Source organism: Camelus bactrianus, chromosome 29 (genome assembly GCF_048773025.1).
Source record: "Camelus bactrianus isolate YW-2024 breed Bactrian camel chromosome 29, ASM4877302v1, whole genome shotgun sequence".
NCBI lineage: Eukaryota > Metazoa > Chordata > Mammalia > Artiodactyla > Camelidae > Camelus > Camelus bactrianus.
The window spans coordinates 5,026,256-5,052,029 of NC_133567.1; the positions used below are offsets into that span (position 1 = coordinate 5,026,256).

Consider the following 25,774-nt stretch of genomic DNA (forward strand, 5'->3'; position numbering starts at 1 on the left):
AGCCTAGAGAGACCAGCTGGGCGTGGAGGAAGCGGCAGAGGATTCCACAACAGCCGCCACCGGGAAATTCGCCGGGGGACAGGGCCCGCCAGGCGGAGAGCAAGCCCAGACACCTCCTCGGCCCCGCCGTCTCTGCGCCCAGCTTTGTCGGTTGTGAAATGCTGACCTGCAAATCTGACAAACACTTTTTCAAGAAATCCTCAGGAAATATAACAAGCAAAATTTCAGGAAAAAATCATGTTTTTCAGAGAAAAATCATACTTTCCAAAAAAAAAAAAAAAAGCATTTTAAAAGTGTTGATTTGTCTTTTAAAAGTGCAGCTAAAGAAATTAAAACAATACAACACAAAACAGCTACCAGCAGCGAGACAGGCAGTTCGCCAGTGGTGGAAAGGGCCACCCTCCCGACGCCTGCTTTGTTCGCCGCAGAGGAAACCAGATCGAAAACTAACATTGCAAAGCAGGTTCATAGCATCTGCTCATCATCCACAAGCCTTCAGGGAAACAGACGCCCCGGACACCCTCCTCATCGGGCTCTCCTTACTGCCTTTCTACAACTTTGTTCTTGTCTTTTCTTCTTTCGCTCTTTTCCTATCTCCCGTCTTAGTTACTTTAAAAAAATCTGATAAAGCATTCAAGTGACAGTTTTGTTAGAGCTGTTTGTCATGTACACCCATGCTCAAGCAGGTGATGCTTGGTATAAATGGTGAGAGAAGACAGGGCCCCATGAAATTAAGAGTTTAAAAGTGGATGTGTTCAGAGACAGAAAGCAGGATGGTTGTTACCAGGAGGGGGACTGGGGAGTGACTGTTGGATGAGTACAGTTTCTGTTTGGGGTGAACAGGTTTCAGATGGACAGGGGTGACAGCTGCACAACACTGTGAATGTAAATGCATGCATGCAATTGTACTCTTAAAAATGGTTGAAATGGTAAATTTGTTATGTATATTTTACGAGTTAAAACAAGAGAGGAAACACAGAAGACGCAGCACACCATCTTTCAGACGTGACCAATTTATTCAGAAAATTCAAATTTCAGTTTGGCAAGGTATATCCACGGGCAGAGTTCGGGATAATCACTTCATTGGAGGCAACCACATTTCCTAGAGCTACCTGGCCGTGGGGGGAGTATCTGAAGGAAAGAAAGCAAAACTTTAAAAAATAAAAATAATCTAGGGTGTGTGGGGTGATAATCGTGAATATTTGCAGAGGAAACAAAGCAAACAAGCAGCTTACGCAACAGGCACAGAGACGCTGATGCGCGTAGACACCCTTCATTCCATTTAGTTCGACAAGACATGCAACACCTGATTTGTTCCAGACGCTGGGCTGGCTGCCGGGGTTGAGGTGGAAACACAGCGATCACAAGGACGCAGTCCCTGTCCTCAGCAAGGTCGCATCAGCACACGTGGGAGAGTGCTGTAGGTGAGGCAGCAAAAACTGCTCTAAAAACATGGACGGAGGAGTTCCCTTTACTTCTCAGTAGAGGTGGAAGCTGGGAGCCTCTTTAACTTGGTGGTGTGGGTGAGGCGGGGGACGGCACACGGAGTAGAGAAAACCCTAGAGCCCGAGCGTGTCTTGGCAACGGGAGGTGGTCTAGTTCCTTCAGCTTTCCCTGTGCGAGGGGAGGAGAATTCAAAGGTACCGAGCCTTATTTCAGTCCCTCCCATCGTTAGCCCATTATAAGAAAGAGATCGACAAGGAAGTGAGAATGACAAAAACAAATGAACAAAAAACACGTTTGAGGAGGCAGGGACACACAGATGAAACACCATTTCATTGTTTTAGTGTAAACTCAGCCCCTTGTGTGTATCTATTTAGTAGCTTAAGTAAAACCATCGAATGGGGGAAAACCAAAACAAAACCACCCATTGGCTGCACCACAGTTCATCATGGTAGAATGGTCTCCTTAGACTACAAAGCTAGCTTTGGCTGCTGCCAGTGGTGAGTGGGAGGGTCCAACGGAAACTGAAGTCCGTATTTTACACATTAGTTAAAGTCTATAAACATTTCCACCTTCACTGATGAAGGGGGCTTGGAAGAGATAATTTGGGAAGAGAGAGGCAGTCTTCGTAGGCTGGCTGGTCTAATGATGACTTGGTACACTGTATTTCCTGTTTAAAAAAGTACAGGATGAGCAAGTCTGAATAGTTTACTACGTGTATAATAGAACTTAGACACAACATACTGCTAACCAATCATCACAGTTTCTGCTTTTGCAATTTATTCAAATTACCTGAATTTAATACTTCAGGGAACTCTTACAAACACAATGTGTAAGTTTTAATATTATTCATCATCCTTAACCTATGAGAGTTTGACTTATGCTATCTCAAAGAAAAACTAATATTTATAAACCTTGTTTTCCCACAGAATGAATTCATCAGCCAACTTTAAAAGCAATTTTTTAAAAAGAAGCTCCCCTGTAAGCCTTTATCAGTGGTAGATTGGAATGCAAACACCTGCCAGGCTGTGATGGAACAAAAATAAACAACTTACATGACAAGCACCTCATAAAACCAAAACCTGCTCTTGAAAGTACAAAGTTCAGCTCTTCGCGACCTCTTAGCAGCTGCTAACCCGAACCCTCCCACGTCTGGGAACTGTTCTGGTTTGATACATCACGTTCATACAGTAGTTTCTTAACAGTAAGAAATTCCTGATATGGTACCACAAATAAATAGCCATATTTTAAAATCAAAGTGACTCAGAGCACTCGAACAGACATAATAGCACACTGAAATGGTTTAAAAGTAAAATTAAAAAAAAACAAGAAATCTATCATGGTCTTATTAATTTAAATTAAAAACCAAAGGATGAAGTATCATTTCAGACCTTACATACACCAAGATGCCAGTTCTTATAAAAATGTACTTTAGTTGAAAATGCTAGATTATGCAAAAATAACTTTTTATTAATTTTTTAATGAATTTCCCCTAACTCTAATATTAAAAACATTAAAATAACATAAATTTTAATGGCAAAAAGTTCCTGTCTTCCCCATCTATTAAAAAAAACCTTTTTCCTTATTAACATACAATGCCCTATCATTAAGGCACAACTTTTTTTAGGACAAAAATGAAAACACAGATGTGTTTCACACAACAGGTACAAGGCAGTCTTTTTTTTAGGTATATGCTGAAATAATTAAGTAAGTCTTAAATTCAACCAAGATCTGAGATGAAACCTCATCACTTCTAACCAGGGCCAGTCAGCACACAGCCAAGGAAAGTCGTTGCAGCTAGATCCCAAACAGCTCCCGTTTTAAACCTGCCCCGTAGGGCCTCTTTCAAGCTGGCACCAAGGAGAGGCAAGCTGGGATCTCCTCTGCTGAGGAACAGGGGCGGCACCCCAGCTTCCTTTACTTATGTTCGGGCCGTGAGAGATCGCGGTCACCTTCCAAGCCCTGGCAAAACCAACCTTCAAATGAAACATCCGGGACAGGGCAGTGCCCGCTGACCAGAGGGGCCAGGCTTGCTTTGCTCCCTCCCTTGGCCACCCTGCCCTGGGCTGTCTTCCTTCCTCCCCGTCCTCTTCTTCGCCACTGTCCCTGACTTCAGTCTGCACAGTATTCAAAGGGAGCAACTAGCCAACGGGAAGAGTCTGCACAATTATTACTCAAAACACAGAAACCAAAACGCTTGTTGCTTCATCATACAGCCAAATAATTCATTTCAGTATTGATTTAAAATCAAGAAAAAAAAAAAAAAAAAAAAACACCTGACACTAAAATTGAGGAGAGGAAACCACTGAATAAAAGACAACTCTGACCCCCTTGTGGGCCCTTCTAACCCCGCCTGACACAGGGGTACAAGCGAGGGAGCTGACGGGAAGAGCGGGCTGATCCAGCCAGCTCTCTGTCTTTTCCACATTTTCATTCTTTGAAGGGTGGGTCAGAAGAAATGCTTTGTAGAAGACAGACGTGGTGGGATATACTGGACAATGCAAAGCTGTCTGGTTTTGAAGGTGATTTTCCTTTCCTTTTGGAGGGTCTTTGAGAAGCAGGGGTCAAGGAGGGCTCCACAGCCCTGTATACCAGAGACTCAGTTCTAACCAAAATGTCAGCAGCCCATCGTGGACAAGAAGGTCTATGAGAGAATTCGGGGGAGGAAAGAGGAGCAGGACAAGGGGAATGTGACTGACAGGCTGGGGACAAGGCAGAGGCGGGCCGAGCAAGGGGACAGCCGATGTGTCCTGAGGGTGCTGACGTTGGTAAATGTGATGTGGAAAAATCAGTCTTACAGGGAGACTGTCCTCTAAGTAAGGCAAAGATGAGGGAAAAGGAGACCAAGATTTGGGACGGGGAGGGTCACTAAGAGTAACCATTTGAGAAATAATTTTATTTAGGTAATTCTGGGAGATACACGTCTCACTTACTCATGACGCTGTTTCACTGGCGTGCTCTGGCACAATAGTGTCTTACATAAATAAATATAAACACTGTTCTTCGTACTTATATTAGTTCTCTATATTGACTTTTAGAAACAAAGTTTCTTTTAAATGAACTTTCTATAAAAGCACTTAAAAATCATTAGTACTATACTATACCTAGCAAATTATAAAAATAATGCATTTAACTGTCAGCCAAGATCTCAATTTTTCCACGCAACACAAGCCCTTCACAAAGTCATTATCTACGTGTGGATTAACGAAATTAAAACCAAAACCAAAGCAATCACGCTTGCTCACACGAACTGGTCCTATTTCTTAATACGCCAGCCCCATTCCCTAAGTTTGACACATTACCGTGAGAACAAATGTTACACACACGACTCTGGGGTCAGCATGTGCCTCTGCTGTCTCTCCTGAGAAAAAGGATTTCGCCATCTTACTGCAAAGTAAAAAGATGAAGTCCCTAATATTCTGACCATAATTCCTAAGTCCTGTTTAAATATCCAATATCCCAACTACCAAAACTTTGAATCTTCATGAGCAAAACCCTACCTGCTGAGGCCACTGCCCTCCCAGACTTGGGACCAGCTGCTAGAGATTGAGTTGGGATGTGTGCATCACACGACACCCAATTCTCCAGGGAGGAGTAAAGGCCTCTGGGCAGTGGAACATGCAAACCTGAAGCTAGATGCACACTCCACCAGCGCGGGGAACGCTCATTCTTTGGTCTGTTTTACTTCCGAAATAGGAAAATAAATGGAAATTTAACAGAGGGTTAAAAACTTCAGAGAAAAAAGAATAGAAAAGAAACCATGAAACCGTAAGAAATCCCTCTCCTTATCGGTGTGTTATGGAATACAAGAAGAGCAAAGTCGTACGAAATAATGCTGTTGTTCACATGAAGTTTCCAGATGTCACACTGAGAGACATCAGACGTCCCAATGGAAGCTCACAAGGCAAGGTTCCAATTACAGTGACACAGTGAACATGGCACAACCTTGCTTCCTGCCAGATTCCGCACACTTGAACAGGAAAAAATAATCAAAAAGTAACTTCAACCTTCATTTTTTTAATTTGAAGGGAAAATATAAAGTATCTCAAAAGTCACTACTTTGAAAGTTTGGTTAGGTTAGACCCATTTATTAATGGTAAAAGCAACCATGGCAAAAACAACTATAACTCATTCTTGAGGAGAGAATCTCTATATACAAACCCAGCAATTTTTTTTAAAAGCACTAAAACAAAGCTTTTGAAAAAAAACGGAAGCTAGCTCAATTCATGTAATGTCAAGTAACTTTCAGTTAATAATAGAATCATTTACATTTTTATAATGCCTTACAGCATATTTTATCCCTAATGAGAAAATTACCAAAATTTAATGCTAACCCTGAAACCGTAACCCAAACCTTACAAGTTAAAGACTAAACATTGGTCAAGAGGGAGAGGATGGAACCATGCACAGTCCTTGGGGCAAATGAGTCGTCAGCGAGATGGCAGAAACAGTGAGGCAGTGGGTACAGACACACTTTCCTTTATAAAAACAGAACACACACAGAAATTACAATTACAATGCAACCATCGTGTATCTATATTCTCTACTAGCTGGTGAACCTGTTATTAAAATTTCGAAGAAAGAAAAGCAATTTAAGTTTTTCTCTATTTTAATCCATAAGAAGTATTCAGTAACAGGTAAGTAGAGCATTTGTTGCATATTAATGAACGTGTAGCTTCTTGTGCTTTCCATCTGAATTAGGGGTAAAAACCCCCAATATTTTTATTTTCAATGAGAAATCATTGTAAAGTAATATCAAACATCTACATAAAATCAATCCTTTCTTCAGCCCAATTCTATATGAAAGTACTAACAAATAGTGAAGATTCATGATGTTGTGTGAAAATGGTGACTCACAACAATGTAGACTCAGCTATACTTTTTAATTCACAAATATATATATATATGCGCGTTGTGTATGACAATTGTACGAAAATAGTCTCAAAAATAAAGACAATACTTGAGACACGAAGCGACCCATTTCGCCTGATCCTGCATCCCCTCGCAGGGGAAGGACGTCTCTGATGCTTCATAAATACTGTAAGAAGTTTGGGGTGGCCTTAACCATGCAGAGTCTGCACTGATGCTCCGAAGCCTCCAGCGTGTCAGGCTGACCAGCCGGCCCTGCAGGAGCTGCGAGCGGCAGTCAGCTTTGCTCATTTATGTCCTGTCTTCTCCAGGTCTGGGAGTTTTCTGACCAGGGCCTGGTGGTTCATCCTGATGCTGGCAAGGAGCCCCCCTTCAATGCCGTCGGAGCCGGTGTAGCTGATCTCCTCCCCATTCAGGGTGGTCATATGCCCCCCAAGGGCTTTTAAGATGGCATTGCCAGCACATATGTCCCACTTTTTGATATATGTCACATGGATATACAGATCAGCCTTCTCTTGACTCTTGTCAGGCACATCCAGGAGTGCTAAAACTTTATAACCTACAAGACAAGCACAGAATTTAGGTTGCAGTTTGAAAGATTTAAAGAAAGGAGCGTACTGCTTTTAGTACATTGTTAAAACAACAGCACAGGGTATGCAGGAGCTCTCTGTACTATCTTTGCAATTGCTAAGTCTAAAATTATTTAAAAATAGTTTTTTTTAAAAAAGTAATAATATAGATATTAAACCCAAATGAGCAAAAAAATACTTAAAAGTAACTTACTAAGCTATTCTCAAGTATAAACAAATGCTCGTCTATAATTTTTCGAATTTAAATCTACTCTGTGGCTGCTTTCCGTGGGATGACACATTCAGTGTGAGTCGTTTCCTATGGAACACGATACTGAAGCTAAACACCCACAGGCTTCCTCGAGCGTCTATGAAGGCTGGATCCGAAAAAAGAGAGCACAAAATAATGCTACCTTAAGTCCTTTTTATAAAGAGGCAGAATATAAAAAATAAATAAATTATACAAAACAAACCCAGAAGAAACCAGGTCTAAAATCTAGTTTATCCTGCTCGTTCTGGGAATTTTGGACCTCACCTGTCCTAACCGACCTGACGCAGTACAGTTACTTTGAAAGCAGATCATATATATCTATATTCCAGCCATCAACGCAGGAATGGCTTCTGTAGTATCAGAGGAACAGAAATCACCACTGTGAGGCTGTTTCTACCAAGCAGGCCCTGGGACTGGAATCCCACTCTGGAGACGGCCAAGTAGGAGGCCACGCTTGCCTTGAAAGCCCACGGTCCAGTCTCACTTTCTTCCCAAGCAAGGGGCACCCAAAGCCGCTTCCTGACCCGGCCCTGGCCATGCCAGGGACACTGGACAGGCACCCCAGGGGAGGGGCAACGCACCAGCACCGCCAGCCGGGATGATTGTGGTCTGGTTTCCAAAAGTCTGAGAAGCCACCTGTTTCACCATTCCAGAATGCGAGCGAGACACGACGATCCTCGGGGTCTTCTCGTTGTAAGAAGTGCGTGCTTTCACATTTGACCCACCATCTACCATCGCCCAAGCTGGAAAGCAAATACAACAGCCAGTAAAGGCACTGAAGCTCTTAAAACTAGAACTTAAAAGTACCAAGAGTGACTGAAAAAAATCCTTTTCCAAAGAATGACTTGCGTGTTTCTCCAAAGCAGAAAGCACAGCTGCGTGTTCTCCTGCGCACAGGAGTAGTATGCGTATTGATTTTATAGGCACATATTAAGGCAAAACTGAAAAAAGGGTGCGCAGTCCTGTCCGGCCACAAACAGTTGCCCGTTAAACACTTGGCTTAAGAACCCCCAGCTCCAGCGCGCCCTGCAGGGGGGCTCCGAGTCTGCACGGGGACCGCACTGCCACTCAGCTGCTCCCTCCGCCTTCCCTCCCGTCCACGAATCCAGTCCCAAGAGCACTGGCCTACAGCTCAGTGGCAGAGCGCATGCTTAGCATGCACAAGGTCCTGGGTTCCATCCCCTCCAATAAACAAACAAACAAACCTCACTACCTCCTCCCTCCAAAACAAACACCCAGAGGCGCTCTCTAGTAACCCAGTAAGCGTCCTGCACGCCAACCCCCGCCCCAGGGTCCGCCTCCCGCACAGCCCAACCCGCGGCAACCAGGACATGAGCACGACTGATTACTCTGCATAATTCAAAATTTAAACCTAGTTTTCTTCTATACTTCTTCTTCTGAAATATTCACGGTTTCAATTACTGGCAAATTGGCTCAAACTCCTAAGGAGCTTTATAAACATTAAACAGTTAAAGAGGTAAGGGAGTTCGGTTTACAAACCTACTGTATCGGAAAGTATAAAAAGTACCAGATTTCAAAACAGAAGAGAAACTCTTTAGAAGGTGAGGAGGTCCCAGAGATGGCTTGCAATGTTCTTCTTGGTTTGGAAGTTCTCTTTACTGACGACCAAACTACACACGAAAACAAACGGACTTGGAATTACTCCAATTAGACTGCTGTTCCAGTAGTCACTCCCCATGGGATAAAATACAGTCCACGGGGCTAGCCATGAAGGCAGCTGCATTTTCACTTACTCCTGGCTTCAGAAAAAAATTTTTTAAAACTGTTATAACAGAGTCTGGGTTTCTGAGTTCCCCAAGTGGACAACAGTCTCTCAGACTCTTCTCACACTACTTTCCAAAAACCACACACAGCACCAAGGAGAACACACACAAACACCCCTACCTACAACAGTTGTCCAAAAGCACAGAAAGCAGTGAGAAAAGCAAAAAATAAATGAAACACATGAACAAAAGGGACCAGAGTAAAAGTGACCCATGTGGAAGCCAGTGGAAGAAGAGTCAACATACACACATTAGGAGTCCAGAAACAGGAAACAAAATGATGAAACAGAACTAATCTTTAAAATTATGATTTAAGAAAATGTCCTTCAAATTAAGAGGCCCTAAATGTCCACACTGAGACATAATATGTAGACTTCTGCCTCTCCACCAGGAGACTCTACAGGTAAGGTTCTCTGGACTTCCAGGCAGAAAGACCAAGCTACTTACACAGAAAAGAAAAGAAACGTGAATATTGGATCAATTATGGGAAACTGTTCATTTATGACGACATTAATAGCACCGTCCTTGTCCTCTTAGAGACGCACACTGAAGCACGCAGGGGTAAGTGCCACGATCCTTGTGGTTTCCTTTAGAGCCCACAGGCAAGTGAATAAACAAGCAAACAGATCAAAGCAAACATGCAGAAATGTTGTCATCTGTTAAATCTAGAGGGAGTATATGAAAATTCATTATATCTAAAAAGTATTCATAATAAAAGTAAAATAAGAAATGAGAAACAAAAAAACCCTTTAAAATTCTTTTTAGAAATGATCAAAAAAGTTTTATTAAGAAGTGAATTTACCATGTTGTATCTCTAGAGGTCAGTATTGTCTAAGAGAATAAAGGAAGCACACCTCGACAGAAGAGTGCCAGAGTAAGTTGAGATAAGAATTGCTAATTTAGTATTTAAAAAAACCACATTTCATGCCATATAAACTCAATAAATTCAGTCATAACATTTATATGGACAAAATTATTTCAAACACTTTAAAAAATACAATAGGTGCTTAAATAAACATAAATGATGATGATGGTGAGATAATTGTGATAAGCTAAAAGAACAACAGAATGTGTTTATTTTTATCTATAAGACACATTAAAAAAAAAGTCCAGTAGAAAATAAAAAGTGCTTGTACTTTGTTAGAAAGACTTCAGACATTATAGCAACTTTAATAGCTACATATCTCCACTGAGTGGACACACTACATTTACTTCTACGTTCACGCACTACTTCACTAAAAGATATACTATTCAAGTATCTCTTGCTCTGAAGATGTTCACTGATGAATTAATTCTAATTAAGTCTGACAGAATTCTGATCCGCTTTTTTCTAACTGCTGCCAACAGTAATACCTAGCCCATTCTAGTCGAGTGACGCTAAATTCTGGTAAACAAACAATACTTGACAGTCTGTACTCTGCCAACACCAATATGCAGTTTGGATCTGAAAACAACAGTCCCAAAAGAGGGCACAAGCCAAACCAACCTTGGACCCGGGAAGGGAGGGTCGACCCACATCTAATTAAGGATGTACTGACTCTTCTGAGTGTCTGCCGACCAGCAAGCACCTTACGTTCCGCACGCTGGGCAGGTCAGCTGCGTCACTGAAGTCCAGGGCATTTTATCACTAACATAGTGACATTTTTGGAGCACACTAAAGTTCCTAAGTTAGAGACTTCTGGCTTCTTTATTTTCAAGGAAGTAAGTCTATGGGGGGAAATTCAAGTTCTTATGGAACAAAGGTTTTAACAACGGGCACTTTATTATACCCATTCTTCCCTCCAACATGAACAGATGTGGAGATCAGGGCCTAAAGAATGGGACTCTGTCTGCCTCTCTGATACCAGTTTCCTCTGCATTGTCTTTACCCCAGCTCTCATTCTCTTCAGAGCCGCAGGCTCGCTATGCAGCTAAGTGTGCCACGTGACATCTGGACGGTGCCATGAAGCAGAAGGCTTCCAGTTACTCTTTCCTGACACAAAGAACATCTAAGATCTTTTGTTCCTCTTCTTCCCCCTTTCTTCCTGCCTAAAATCAAGCCATGGTAACCAGAAGCACCCATCTTTGTAAGCATGCAAACAAAATGCCACCTTCTAAGAAAAAAAGCAAAAAGAGGAGTCAGGTATTTAATAGTATCATAAAGCCACTGAATCGCCCCACCCTTTCGCCGTCTTACTAGGTGAGAAAAATAAAGCCCTTACTTGTTTAACCACTGTAATCAGATTTATTTTATATGCAGCTAAAGGCAGTCTTCCCTGACAGAAACAGGCATGAAGGACACTGTCAAAAGGAGAGAGGACTTCAAGACTCAAGCCCTGTACTTTAACCTTTACCTGCCTGTTTTCTCTTTTTCATTAAAAGAAAGTCACTGTAATTCCTAGTTTATATTCTTTCCAGGGTTATTTTGAGGCTGAAATGAGATATTTGTCTTTGTCACACAGAGTTATCAAAAGGTTCAAACGAGATAAGCATATTGCAAGTTGGTACCCAGGGTAGAAGTGGTAGGAACCACGGAGTCATCGTTATGATAGCGGGGTGATACAGCACCTGCACAAAACTGCCGGGGCGGCCACCGCCTCTGCTGTACCTGGATGACTTTGGGGCATGTATCAGATTCCTGAGTCACGTTCTCCCTGTAAGCAGGGCACTAACAGGAGCTGCATCAGGTGTAGCGGTACTGCCAAGTTACGTCGCAACATCCACTGTCCCTGCTGTCCCGAGCAGCAGAACCCCTGCATTTGAGCTTGGCTGGCCACTGAAAATACAAGACTACGTTTCTTAGCTTCCTTAGCATCTGGGTTCTGGCTACGTTTTGACCAATGGGATGTGAGCTGAAGTGATGCGTGCAACTTCCAGGTCAACCCTTGGTGGGAAATGCCCTCCATGACCCCCTTTCAGCCCCTCCACTGGTGGGGAGGGGACGGAGCGGGGAGCCGCCCTCAGTCGTGCAGACGAGGGCAACAAATTTTGGTACAGCAGAACAGCAATTCGTGAGAATCTGGTACCAGGGAACTGCCCTGGCCACCCTGGTCTGCTTACATATAGGCTGTTAGAGAAGAGAGAAATACACTGTCTTGTTCAACCTCCTGTGTTCTGGTGCATATATCACAGCAGCTTAAGTAAGTCTGATCTGCATCCTAATTCAGTAAGGATTAAAGGACATATGTGAAAGCGGGCCATCGCCCATCAAGCAACTACATGATTAACCTTAAGGCACACTACCACGACAATGGCATACAGCTTCTGCAACTCCTCTGTCAACTGAAAAAACAACCTGAATTATGAAAAGGAGTTAAAAGGTCAGATAGCACAAAGTAGATCTGGTTTTGAAATGCAGAGCAAATACTCATACATACGTTTAGCCTATCTCAGAGCAGCTAGAATGTGGGTACAAGGTTATTCTGCAAAGCAAATAAATCTAGAGTAATAAAAAATTAACCTTGTCTGCATTTCTCCCCACTTGACAGACAGCATTTTATGCAGTGTCAGCCACACCGATGAGACACAGTGGATAAGGCTGGAGTGAATGATAAAACCACATGGATGCCTGGTGTGTCAGCTTCCGAGGGCACCACAACACATCACCACAAATGCAGCGGCTTACAGTAAGAAATACTTCCTTTCTCACTTGCTGGAGGCCAGCAAGTCCAAAATCACGATGCTGGCAGGGTTTGTTCCTTCTGGAAGCTCCAAGGGAGAAGCCGATCCGTGCCTCCCTCCTAGCTTCCTGAGGCCGCCAGCAGTCCTTGGGGTTCCCTGGCCCACACACAGCACTCCAGCCTCTGCCTCCACCATCACATCCTCTCACATCCGTGTGACTGTGTACTCTGTTTCTTACAGGAAGCTCTCGTTGGTTTAAGGACCCTCCCTAATCCGGAATGATCTCATGTTAATACTTCTTTAATTGTGTCTGCAAAGACCTTATTTCCAAAGAAGGCCACACTCTGAAGTTCTGGGTTGTTAATGGGTTGAGTTGTGTTCCCCCAAAAGATATGCCGAAGTCCTAACCCCCAGCACATCAGAATCTGACTTTATTTGAAAATAGGACCATTAGTTATTAGCAGATATAATTAGGTACGAGGAGGTCATGCTGGAGTAGGCTGGACTCTTAACCCAGTATGACTGGTGTCTTTACACAGACACACAGGGAGAAGGCCATGAGATGACAGGGGCAGAGACTGGAGTGTAGTATTTACAGCCAAGGAATACCATGGATCGCTGGCAAACTGCCAGGAGCTAAGGGAAAAAAAAGGAAGGATTCTTCCCTGTAGGTTTCAGACAGCACGGCTCCGCCAACACCTTGATGTTGGACTTCTAGCCTCCAACAACTGTGACTGACTATATATCTGTTATTTAAAGACACACTGTTTGGCTTTTAATGGTAGCTCCAGGAACTAATACAGGGATGTACGTGAATTTGAAGGAGACATTATTCAACCCACTATACCTGGTCATGAGGGCTGCTTTCAATACTGGCAAAGTGGATACTGTCACCACCAAGAACTTATCGTCTTACAAGAACAATGAAGTCAAAGGGCCAGAATCCTAGCTGGTGTTTTCGATGGGAGTTACCAGTTAAAACTATGAAGATTTCCTTCAGACTGTCAGCATGGCTGCTCATACCAGTACCTGTTCCAGCTCTAGCAGGTTTCTCACCTGTATATTCAGAGAATGGCTTATGTATTACTCCTAGCACAGGTTTCCCATTTACAGCTACACACACCATAGTAGTGACATACTTTCGAAGATCCTCTGTAAGAAAACAAACAAACAAACAAAATCATTATTAAAATAATTACAGGGTTGAATTTAAAAATCAAGTTTCAAGCACTTAGAACAGTCCCTGCACAAGGCATGTGCTAACTAAATGTTATCACTGTTATGTATCAAGCCAATTTCAGTCTAAGAAAAACTTTATAAACAAACCTCTCAATATTCCATATTTCTGTTATCTGTTCCTGCAACATATTGTTTTTTAATTTCAGTTACTCTTAGATACACACATTTAGTGTCTTCTCCTTGTTTGTCAAGTAATTCCGTACTGAGTGTCTATTTTGGGTCAAATTCAGTGCTTTAAGCTCTAGAATACAAAGGTGCAAAAGCAGAAGTCCCCACATTCAGAGAACTTGCCATCTAGAAGGTCGACTACCTAAGCAATCAACTTTTACAAACATGCCAGGAGAACAAAGGGAAACAGAAATTGCCCATCCCCGGGCAAGAAACAAGGCCTGGGAGAGGACCGACGGAGACGAAATGGGAGCTGGGACAGGGTAGAAAGAGTAGAGGCAGGAGGTGGGGGAAGGAATTCTCTGTTCTGCTATTTCCTTGCTCTCTGGGTGCACAGGATTCATTATTTTGAATTCCAAGAATAGATAATTATGCAATAAACATAAATTCCTAAAATCACAAGTGAGTATTATATTCTGGCTATGTAAATAAATACCTCAAAAACACATACCTCAATATATAAACAAACACTTCAATAAACAGGTGTCCAATAAGAACCATTTTGTTGTGTGACTGCTAGAAACTTCCCTTCGCTAAAGAACCAGCGAGGCAGTGAGCCTCTACCACGGGGAGGAGCAAGCCATAACACGGGGGGCGGGACGGTACAGAATACACGACGCACTCTGGAAGTCTCATATGCGCTGCTTTAATCCAGCGCTCTGTCTTAAAACCTAACTGGAAAAGTCGTGTCAGGATGGTAAAACATTTACCACTGTGTATGTACCACCCGCCCTCTTCTGGTTCTCTGAGACATAATGGCAATCTGAAGTTTGAGATCAATTTTCACTTTAAAGTTACCCGTATATTCCTGTGTAGCATCAAGCGGGTCGATCCAGACAGTGACACTCTCTGCTGGCACTTCCTGAGGAGCGGCCACTTCCTTCAGGATGTCCTCGGGGATCTTACGGTCCCACAGGATAACCTCCTGATCAGCTGCATCTACATGCTCCTCAGTATTTATCTGCACCAAAGACAGTTGACAGTTAAAAAATTTTAAAGAAAATATCACTGCCTAGAAAAAACACAAAAGACAAAAACAATTCAGACAAAATCACATAAGCTGAAAGTAGATAAATTAATATTTTTATTTTAAGGAATTTCATTGCAAAATGAAAATACATTATAAAAGAAACTCCAGCTACATCAACTTCTGGTGCTTTCCAATTTAATATTCAAGCTTGGCATGTTTTGTAAGCAAGACAGAGAATCCAAATATAGAGAAATATAGAGAAACTAAACATCAAAGAAATAAGCTATTTAAAGTTTAATGATATTTAGGAAAAATAACAGATCTAAAATTGTGAAAACAGACTGACTATATTTTGGAACACTGAACCAAACACAAATAACTATGAGAGTTAGAAAGAGAAAAGTGACAATGGACTTGGACTTAAATAATACGCCTTAAAAACAATATGACTTAAAAAAATGATAAAGATGTCGATTCTCCCATCTGTAACTACAGATTTAAAGTAACTCCAATCAAAATCCCTACAGGATTTTTTTTTCCTAATCCCTTCTTGGGAACAGAGCAAGTCATTTTGGGGAAAGGGGAAAAAATTTATCTATCTATCTATCCATCTATCCATCCATCCAACTGTCTATCTATCAGTCATGGCAGGGTGACTTTCCTTACCAGAAATCAAGACTCATTTTGATGCTAGAACAATTAAGGCTGTGGCACTGGTGGTGTATTTTGGCCTTCTCCCTCAGCTTCACTGAAGTGTAATTGACAAAGCTGTATTTAAAATGCGCATTCTAAACTGTTTGGGTAATGAGATATAACAAACAAAACAGACCAATTATTGCCTTTATGAAGCTTCCCTTCCCAATCCAGCAACCTGCCATCATCCTAAATCAGATCATGTCACCCTATGCTTAAAACCTTCCAATGGTTTCTCATTACACAGAAATGAAACCCAGACTCCTTACCACCATCTACAAGGTAAGTCCTAGATGATCTGCTTCCAGTTCTTTCTCTATTTTCGCCCTTATTTACTCCATTCCAGACTTACCTGTATTCTTCTTACCCCTTGGCCTCAGGGCCTCTGTACCTGTACTCTTCTGCTCACACACTCCCCAGATCTCAGCCTGACGGTCTGTCTGCCTCTTATCATCCAGTTCTCAGCCCCTGTGACAGTGCCTTGGAGAGGCCCCGCCCCCATCACTTTTCCCACAAGGTCTTACTTACTCTTCTTCAAAACCCTTACTAGTATCTGAAATCAACGTACTTGTTTACATGTTTACTATCTATCCTGACCCACTAGAACATAAGTTCTGTGAGTTCAAGGGTGGTGTCCTTCACTACTATAGTTCTATCCCCACTGCCCAAACCAGTGCCTGGCACAGTGGGTGCTAAATAAGTGCTTCCTGACTGACAACATGATTCTTCATCAGTGGAGTTTCATTTCTTCCCTGTGATACTTTCCACTCAATCTACTCGCACAACTACTGCCTATCTGACTCAGTCCTCACCAGGAACTTGAAGAGTAAGAAATCAACACCCTAAAATACAACTAATCCTATCTGTAACAGTTCAGTTACTTTGGGGTCAGACAGGCTTTGGTTAATGCCGTAAGAAGATTTTGTTTACTGCTTTTCTCCATAAATCCTTACATCCCAGTAAGTTTTTGGATATAATGCCTCACGCTGTGCCTTCAGCAGGCATTCAAGAACTGTTTTCTAAATGGATACACACTGCTCTCTCGCTGTCTTCTCCCTACACTTTCAGAGTCAACTACTACCTGTCCAATATACCCCTACAAGTAATTAAACACGCTCGAGAGGCTCACAGACACTAACACAAACATATGAAACAAACATCCACAGAACCTTCTCTTAGTCCCACACAACACTCTAGCCAAGCTCCTCAGAAGCACAATTTCTTGAAAGACTTGTCTTGATTCAATGTTTCTATTTCTTTACCTCCTGTCTCTTTTCAATTTTCAATTTTGTTTCCTTCCCATCAAGCCACCAAGCAAACCCTCAGTTTACCAATGACCTGCATACAGAACCATGATTAAGAGTGTGTATCCATCACCAGAGTGCCTGGGTTAGATTCCAGCTCCTCCTCTTTCTGGGTATGTGACTCACCTAGGCTAGTCACTTGATCTTTCTGAGCTGCAGTTACCTTACTGCTAAAAGTAGGTGACAAATATATCTTCTTAATAGGGTTCTCTGGGTGAATCAATGAAACAGAAGAGGCAAGACAAACCGTACAGTGCTTAACACAGATGAAGCACTTAACAAAAGCTGGCTGTTAATATTCTTATTAAATGATCATTTTCAGTTTTTGTTATCCTTGGTCCCAGGCCCTGATCTCCCCTTTCACACTGTGCTCTCTCCCTAAGCAATCCTGTCCACAGCTGGACTGCTCAATTAATGTCGCGACACTGACGACTCACACATTTATATTTCCAACTCAGATGTCTCTTCAGACCCATATAGTCAACTACCTGCTCAGTAAGCCCCTCGGACATATCTGAGGCACCTCTAACTCGGCAAGTCTAAGGTGGCACTCACAATGTGCCTTCTTGTACTTGGCATCCTCCGCTGCCCTTCAGCACCAGAAAAACACCAACTGTGAAAGCCAGAAACAGGAGCCATTTTTGACACACATCCCTAGAAATTCTCTCTTATTTACACATATCTTCTCTACAACCATAACAAGTTCTATGAATTGAAATGTATTAGCTCTCATTTGAGAAAGTCTCCTAACTGCTCTAACCCCTCCCAACCACTCTCCAAGCATCTACACCCTGCGCCCATCCAACCTTTGAAAACCTGTAGTCAAGAGCACACTTTAGTTACACCTCCTATACTGCCTTATACACAGAATGAGGCAGACCTGAGATCATTCCTAGGCCATTAAATGAATCTCTGTGAGCCCAAGATGATTTTCTAGCTGTGTAACCTTTGGCAAACTACTTAGCCTCTCCAAGCCTCAATTTATTTATCGGCAAAATGGTGGCAACGGTACTTAACCTCCTATGTTGTCAAGAGTAAATTAATAATGGTAATAAAAAGCTTAATTCAGTGCTTGCCACTCACTGAGGACTAAATAAAAGTTAGCTAGTAAAACAAGCTGAGTACAGCTTCCCCACTGCCTGAGCTGGAGTCCTCCTCTCTCACAAAGTCTACTTCAACAACGTCCTAACTGGCCCCACTCACCTCCAAAGGTCCAAAGCTCAAACCAAGCACAGCATATTGCAGGTGTCAAGAAAAGTCAGGGAAACCTGGCTTTCTTTTAGTACTCCAGGAGTGAACTAAAGATCGGGCCCAAACTTCTCTGAGACTAGCATATGATCCAGCCCGTGTCTCCCTTCCTAATTTCTTCTACAGTAAGTCTCCAATGTGCATCTTATCCAAATTCATCAGGGTACTTGAATTTACTACAGTACTACTGTTAGGCCTGCTCCTTTGAATTTATTTTTTATCTGTCTGAAATGCTTATGCCTGCACTAATTATTAAATTGCTAGTTATCTCAATTTTACAGAAGAAACTGTAGCTCAGAGAAGCTGAGTGACTGGTCAGGATCACCCAGCCTGGTGCCTGGACAAGACGTTAAGCCAGGTGTTCTTTGCACTATGTTAGCACTTCTCAAACTTTTCCAGTGAGTATTTCTGTTGAGAGAGGAACTTCACTCTCACCCTAGAAATGAAGGAAGGCGCAGGACCCAACACTCCCACCAGCTTGGAGTATCATGCTTTTATCTTCAAATAAATCACTGTCAAGAACTTGTAACAAGCCCAGGACAGGAGCCCCTCAAAAAGAGAGTTCCTTGTAAGTTAAATCAAAACTATAAATCTAAATCTGTCTGTTCTGTGGCTGCCAATTCACTCCAAAAATAACTGTCTTCAGCCTTCATTTTCATCATTATCCACAAGGATATAATGAGACAGTGTCATACAAATGGCTGTCATTACTATTATCTTCACACAATGAAATCGATCATTGCGATTTCTGGGCATGAAAAAGTGTAGGAAAAGAAGAAAGGCTGCCCTGAGGATGCTCCCAAGATTTCAAACACGAGAAAGGCTGAAGACAAAAGGGAATCCAGAGATCTTAGGCTGAACTTGAGTTATCTTAGGATAACATGCACTTCTCTAGAGCTGGGGTTTCCAGCTTGGGCACCAACTGACAAATAGGGCCAGATAATTCATTATGGGGGACTGTCCTGTGCATTATGGCATGTCCACCCTAGACCTACTAGATGCCAATGGCATTCTGCCCCCAGCTGTGACAACCAAAAATCTTCAGACATTGCCCAATGTCCCTGGGGGGAGGGCCTGTCCCCAGCTGAGTACTCTAGCGTGATACCTGGAGCATCCTTTTACTGAGCAAACATGAGACAGGAGAGCTCAAGCCTCTGACTCTAGGGAATGTCGTGGGAGAAAGAGGCCTCTCTCCATGTGCACAGGGCACCAGGGCACCGGGGCACCGGGGCAAAGAAAGGCGCACCTGCGGCTTCTCAGTGCCAGTTTTCCATCAGGACGTAAACTGAGTGGGATCTGACTTAAGATCCTTATCAAAAAATTTCAGGTGAGGCTTCAAAATCACCAGACATTTAAGACTGTACTTCTGGGTGTTGGAGGAGGAAAGAAAAAGGGAAAGAATGTAGGGCTGAGTCTCGACTTAGATGGCTACAACATCTGGCCTCTAGTCTTTGCCTTTTGCAAAAATTCAACTCTGCTGCTATATTTCACTATTTTTGCTTTTAAGCTTCTACTATAAATTTTGTTTTAAGTGGCCTCCTTGGAAGTAGTTCATACAAACTGTGGAATGGAGTGTCATGAGCTTCAGGTTTCCCATCTGTAAAGTGGGAATAAAATTCACTTCTTAAAGTTGCTGTGAGGATTAATGAAAGTCCCCTGTAGCCAGGATCTGGGCACCTAAAATACAGTCAATAAATGATTACTATTATTACTGTTATAATTATCATATAGCAACTTCTCTGAAACTCCCGTTTTTCCAAACTCTTAAGGACAAATACATGCTTTGGAGAAATGAGAAAGATATTTTACAAGCACATCTTATGTTTAGATGCAAATGCAAAAGAAGTATTATTTGTGATGATAAGGCATAGCAGGGCAAAAGAAAAACCTGAGATGTTCTGTTTTGTTTGAGAATTATCGTGTCAATTACATCTGGTATCCAGCAGCTCATGACATGAGAGCCAAAGTTCCTTCCCACTGCAAAAAAATTTTTAAAAAGGAAAAAAAAAAAAAGAAAAAGACAGTAAGAAAAAAAAGAGACAAAGAAAGAAAAAGAAAGCAAGCCAAAACAATAGTAGGGTAGACTGGAGAGAGGGTTACACAAGACACGTAATTCTGCAACTACAATACTTTAAGTCTTACAAGAACAACAGTAAAAGGTCAGATACCTTCCAAAAAAGCCGCAGTTTACATTTCACTGTTTATCTAATTAATACAATTCCACTGGCAACAATTTTTCTTCCCCGTCGCCAAAATCTACTGTTAGGTGAGTCAGGACATACACTTATAAAGTACTGCCACTCTGTTAAGCTACTCCTCTGGAATTGTAATACCTTTCAGAAAGCTTTATTCATTCAGCAGCAGCTGCACTGAAATGATGACTTTTAATAGTATTAATAACAAAATGTATGGATTTCCCTAGAAACCTACCCAAGGAAAAAGCAAGTCTTCCTCAATTCTTATTCTTCGGAGTAAATATGGGACAGATGGCTGTAATAAAGTTGCTGGGAAATATACTTCCAACACTTCCTTGAAGGGCCCCCCAAATACACACTATGACCAGGGTCCTGAGAAGATCGGAGCTTAAGTTATCCAGGACGGAGCACACCACCGAAGCCCCGCGCACTAAATACTACCAGCTCCACAGCAGGCCTGCTCACAGTCCTGGCCACCAGCTGGCTCCCGGCAGGTCCACCAGGATAAGTGTATTTCACAGCCACGACCCTTCCAGCACTTAGACCAAAGAAGGCAAGAGGGCCTTGAGAGTTCTGGTTCAACCCCTTCATTTTACAAAAAAGCTTGCAGCAGGGAGTGAAGTTAACTTTCTCATCCTTTTGGTATCAGGGCCCACTCAGACCCAGAGCTGCAGATCCCAGGTACCAAGAGGGCACGCACACCAGGGGATGAGCCATAAGGGCAGGCGCCCAGGGTCAGAGGACCGGCAACCTCACCCAGCTCTTCCGGGAACTCTTTGTATGACCTTGAGCACCTAAACCTGGGTGTCTCAGTCTCCAAATCTTTAAAATGGGAGCCAGAGCCCTACCATCTGGGGCTGTTCGAGGCGTCAAGGCCCCGGGACCCCGGCTCCCACGCTGCGGAGCCTCAGCGCCCCCGGCCCGGCGCTCGCGGCACCCACCTGCACGTTGGGGAAGGCGGTCTTGAGCAGGTAGAACATCTTGCGGTTGGACAGCACGTCCCCGCTGGTCATCTTGTCGTCGGCCCCCTCGCGCGTCTTCCCCTTGGACTTCTCGTGGAGGACGTTGCTCTCGCGGACGCGCCGCACTTCGTCGCCGCCGCGCACGGCCGCCAGCACCGACACGGCCAGCATCTCGCGCAGGTCCACGGTGCCCCCGTCGGCCGAGGCCGCGGGCCCGGCCACACCGCCGCCCGGCTCGCCGGCCAGGCCGAAGAGGCTGAAGCGGCCGGCCAGGAAGCCCGAGTAGAGGTGGTAGAGCACGCCGAGCCCCAGCAGGCAGAACACGGCCACCCCCAGCGGGGACAGGCGGATGCCCATGGGGGCCATGGCGCGGCAGGCCGGGCGCTCGGGGCGGCGGCCCGCACAGGCCTCCCCGCGCTCCCGGGCCAGGCGCCGCGCGGACTACACCGGCGCCCGCTGCCCGGCGCCCGCGCGCCCCATCGCTCCCTCCCGGGAAAGGCCGAGCCGCGCCGAGAAGGCCCCGCCGCCGTTCCTCGCGCCCAGCTCCCCGGGCAGCGCGCTCCCGGCTCCCCAGCCGGCCAGCAGGTCTCGCTTCCACGTTAGCCAACGGCCGGGAGGTGAAAGGGGAGCGCGGGTGTGTATCCGGGTCACGCGGGGGGCGGGGCGGGGCGGGGCGACCGGGGCTCCTCCCAGGGCGGAGCGGCCTGGGGGCGGGGCTACCGGCTTGGCTCTCAGGGAGGCGGGGGTCCGCGCTGCCGCCGTCGGTCCTCTTGGTGGTGTTTGGGTTTGCAGACCATCGCTGGTCTGGATGTGGCGGAGCTGCTTCCCCCGCACGGAAGGATGCTGAATGCTTTGTAGCAATTTAAATTAAATGTCCCTGTCAGCGACAGGGTATGGCTGAAATAGAGCCACAGTGACAATGTAGACTTCCCATCACTCAGACTGTTGAGGAACGGAATACGTTACAAGCCTTTTTAAGAGAAATCTGTTTGCTTTTTTTTGTAGGCACGTGTGTAGACAGAACCTGTAACTTTAAATCGCCTCTCTGGGTTCTTCTAGGCAGAGAGGGAGTTGGGTGGAGACGGAGGACTTTTCCTGGCTCTTTATTCTTTGGCAGCCGCGTCTAAACGCTTACGCATTTAACTCTGTACGTATAGATTTTTACCTTTACCTCCACCTGCCAGAATGAACCATCCTCTATGCAGGTGAAGAACTTACCTTGATTAATGACTTTCACTTCCAAGTACACAGCCATTGCCTAAGCCCTGGATTCTTCACTGAGGCTTCTTTTCTCTTCCTATTCCTGTGGGTTTATAGAATAAGGATAAGCATTTCTCAGACACAAAACCTTATCAAAATCTAGCCAAAAGGTAACAGGAAGCAAGGTAGAGGTAGAGTGTTCTCCATGTGGTTTTAAATGCGCTTCTCTTTCGCGTTCAGCCTCTGATGAGATGTCATAGGGACATAGCTTTGGAAACATGAAGCAAACTTATCTTTGATATACGTGGGGCAAGGCAAGGGAAGTGATGAGTCCAGCTGGTGGCTCAGAATAAGTGGGCAAACAGTAGACAGATTTCCATGATTCCTGGTTCTCCATGATCTCAGTTAGGAAATGACCAGCAAAATGCCATTACTGTAAAGAACCAGAAGCCCTAGGGGGCATTTATAGGGCCATGCTCTTTTTAATTGCTCACATCCAGGGGCGGGGCTAAGAAGAGGAGGTTGACTGCAAGAAGCCCGGAGGGAACACCTGAGGTGACCCAAGTGTTCCATACTATGACTGTCGGAGTGGTTACCTGACTCTGTACATTTGTCCAAATTCAGCAAATCAAGTTCTTTTTTTAAAAAAAATACACCTTTATTGTGGTATGGCTCCTGTATAGTAAACTACACATATTTCAGATGTACACTTGGCTGAATTTTGATAGATGTAGATAGATACCCATGAAACCACCACCACAATCAAGACAGCTAAAATTTCCATCACTCCCTAAGAGGTGCAATTTTCAAATTCCCAATTTATCCTTTCCCACCCCCTTTAACCACTGGTAACCATAAGTTTGTCAAATTCTTAAAATTAATGAATTTTATTATATATAAATTATACCTTAAAAGCTGATTTTTTTTTTTTTTGGAAGGAAGGGAAGAAGGAAGTAGAGACCCATAAACCAAGTCAAGAAACAGTATGAGTGTCATGCTGTTGTGACTCTGGAGACTGTGCAGAGCAGGGCACAGAGCTGACATCTGCATTTCAGCCGTGACACTGCACATCCCGACAACACAGTCCTGGTGGGATACTTTAAGAAAGCAAGAAATACCTTCTACTCCTGTCTAGCGCAATCTGCAAGCTCATTCTCCCCCACAGACTTGTAAAGGTAGAAATAAACACAAAATCATCAAGGGAGAAAAGACCACTTTTCTTCTAGTCAAACTAGAATGCAGATAGCTGGGGAAATGGGTGACCCCCTATTCCTTTTGAAGGGGCACAGGGCAAATGAGAATAAATCATGCAGGTGATAAAAAGCCCCAGTCTGGCTGGATTTGTGGCCTGAGATCCTGCAGAGATGGACCTGGCTAAAAAAAACTAGGGCAGCATTTAAAAGTGAAGTCACTTGTCTACATCAATCACAGCAAGGCTGAGGCCAAAAAGGAGGAGACGCATGCATCCTAAAGAACTGGGGAAGATGCTCTGCTTGCGTTCTACCTGGAGCAGTTAAGGCCAACTTCAGTCAAAGCCGTGATGTTCAGAAAGTGCTTCTCAGGCTGAGGCAAAAGAGGGAACAAAGACACAAAAGAAAAGCACAGCGTTTGCTGTTGCAAAGTGGATCCCAGGTATGATGGTCTTTATCTTAGAGTCAGTAAAACGAATCTTTGAAGTCTGGCTCTGGTGCCGACTGAGTAGGAGCCCAGGCTCCACCACTTACTGGCTGTATGATCTTAGGCAAGACACCTGACCTCTCCAATCTAGGTGGGCAAACTCACACGTGTGCGCGCACGCACACACATGACACTAAGGAATCTTCAGAGACTGGTTTGGAGAGATAATTATAATCCAACTCATAAAAAGTGTGGCAGAGGTTAGAAGTAAAATCTTTCATTTGGTTGACTTGGCCCACGGATGCTGTACGTGTGTGCCCCGCAGGCAGCCCCCTCAACGCCCTCAGAATGCATTCATCTGACCCTCTTCCCCTCAGCCTTTCCCCCTGGGGCCAACTCTGCATTACCCATCTCCAGCACTTCCTCTTTCTTCCTTCCTAGAAGAGTCTAAGGTTTTGTGAGAGAAAATAGATGTGGGTCTAGCCCCATGTGATGTGATGGCTCAGGATTCATCTAAATAGTTGCGGTAACTCTGTTCTCTGTTGCCCCAGGCTTCTTTAAAGCTAGAATGTGGCCTTAAACCTAGTTCTAGCCAGTGATACTGAAAAGAACATCCCTGAAGAACAGACCTGAGGATAAAAGCCAGCGTCTTTGGCCTGGAGGAAGGGAAGACAGGAAGAGCCTGGGTACTTTACCATTGGACACTTATCGCAGTAGGACCACTGAACGCGGTTTTAAGATTTCTCTCCGTTCTTCTCGTCCTTAGAATGTATCCCACTTACCCTACTAGGGCTGGACTTTAGAGGCAAATTACTGTTTTAAAGTGACGTATCATTTTTCCCTGTGACATTAAACTAAGGATTTGATATACTGTTCAGTTTATTTTGACTTTCAATATTTAGAGATTTTTCCCCCCATTTGGAATAAAGTTTTTGTTTACATTTACATGGTTCCAAAGTCAAAAATATAAAACAAGGGACAGTGTAAGAAGCTGAAGTCCTGTCTCTGACTCAATCACTCTGTTCTCTCCCTCCAAACAAGTAACAGTTTTTATTAGTTTTTAAAAATTGATTTTTCAAAATATGAGCCAGAATGGATTCCATTTCTCAGATGAAAGGAAACATACTTTACACACTGCTGTGCAACTTGCCTTTTAGATTTTTATTTTATTTATTTATTTTATTGACGTATAGCTCACTTACAATGCTGTGTTAGTTCCTGGTGGACAGCACAGCGATTCCCTGCTGCCTTTTCATTTGCACCTTGGAGGCTACTCCGCAGCGAGCTCTCCCCCGTCCGTTTGAGGACGACTCCATTCTGTGACCATACAGTCGTGCTCTGTTGCTCTGCTGTGTGAACATACTACCATTTCTTCTCCCCTTTCCCTGAGGATGGAAACTAGGATTGTTTCCAGCATTTTACAAATAGTCTTCTAACAACAATAACAAAAGCACAGTTGCCTATACCTTTTCATGTGTTCCTCAAGTATTTTTAAGATACATGTCTAAAACTGGAATTGTTGTGTCAGAGGGTAAGTGCACATATGATTTTGCCAGACGTTGCTAAATTCTTCTCCAGTGGGGTTGGATCTTCTTGCATTGTAACCACCAAGGTGTTAAAAGAGTCTGTTTCCCCAGTCTTT

At 43.8% G+C, this 25,774-nt stretch overlaps 1 protein-coding gene across 1 annotated transcript; it reads right to left on the reverse strand.

Moving 5' to 3' along the window:
* Positions 1 to 5,502: 5,502 nt before the first annotated feature.
* BPNT2 (3'(2'), 5'-bisphosphate nucleotidase 2) lies at positions 5,503 to 21,935 on the reverse strand. The gene is made up of 5 exons (XM_010970677.3): positions 21,295 to 21,935; positions 14,742 to 14,904; positions 13,593 to 13,688; positions 7,734 to 7,895; positions 5,503 to 6,871 (listed from the first exon to the last, which is right to left on the reverse strand). The coding sequence occupies exons 1-5, from the start codon at positions 21,679 to 21,681 to the stop codon at positions 6,600 to 6,602; spliced, it is 1,080 nt and encodes a 359-aa protein (XP_010968979.1). The 5' UTR covers positions 21,682 to 21,935; the 3' UTR covers positions 5,503 to 6,599.
* Positions 21,936 to 25,774: the final 3,839 nt, after the last annotated feature.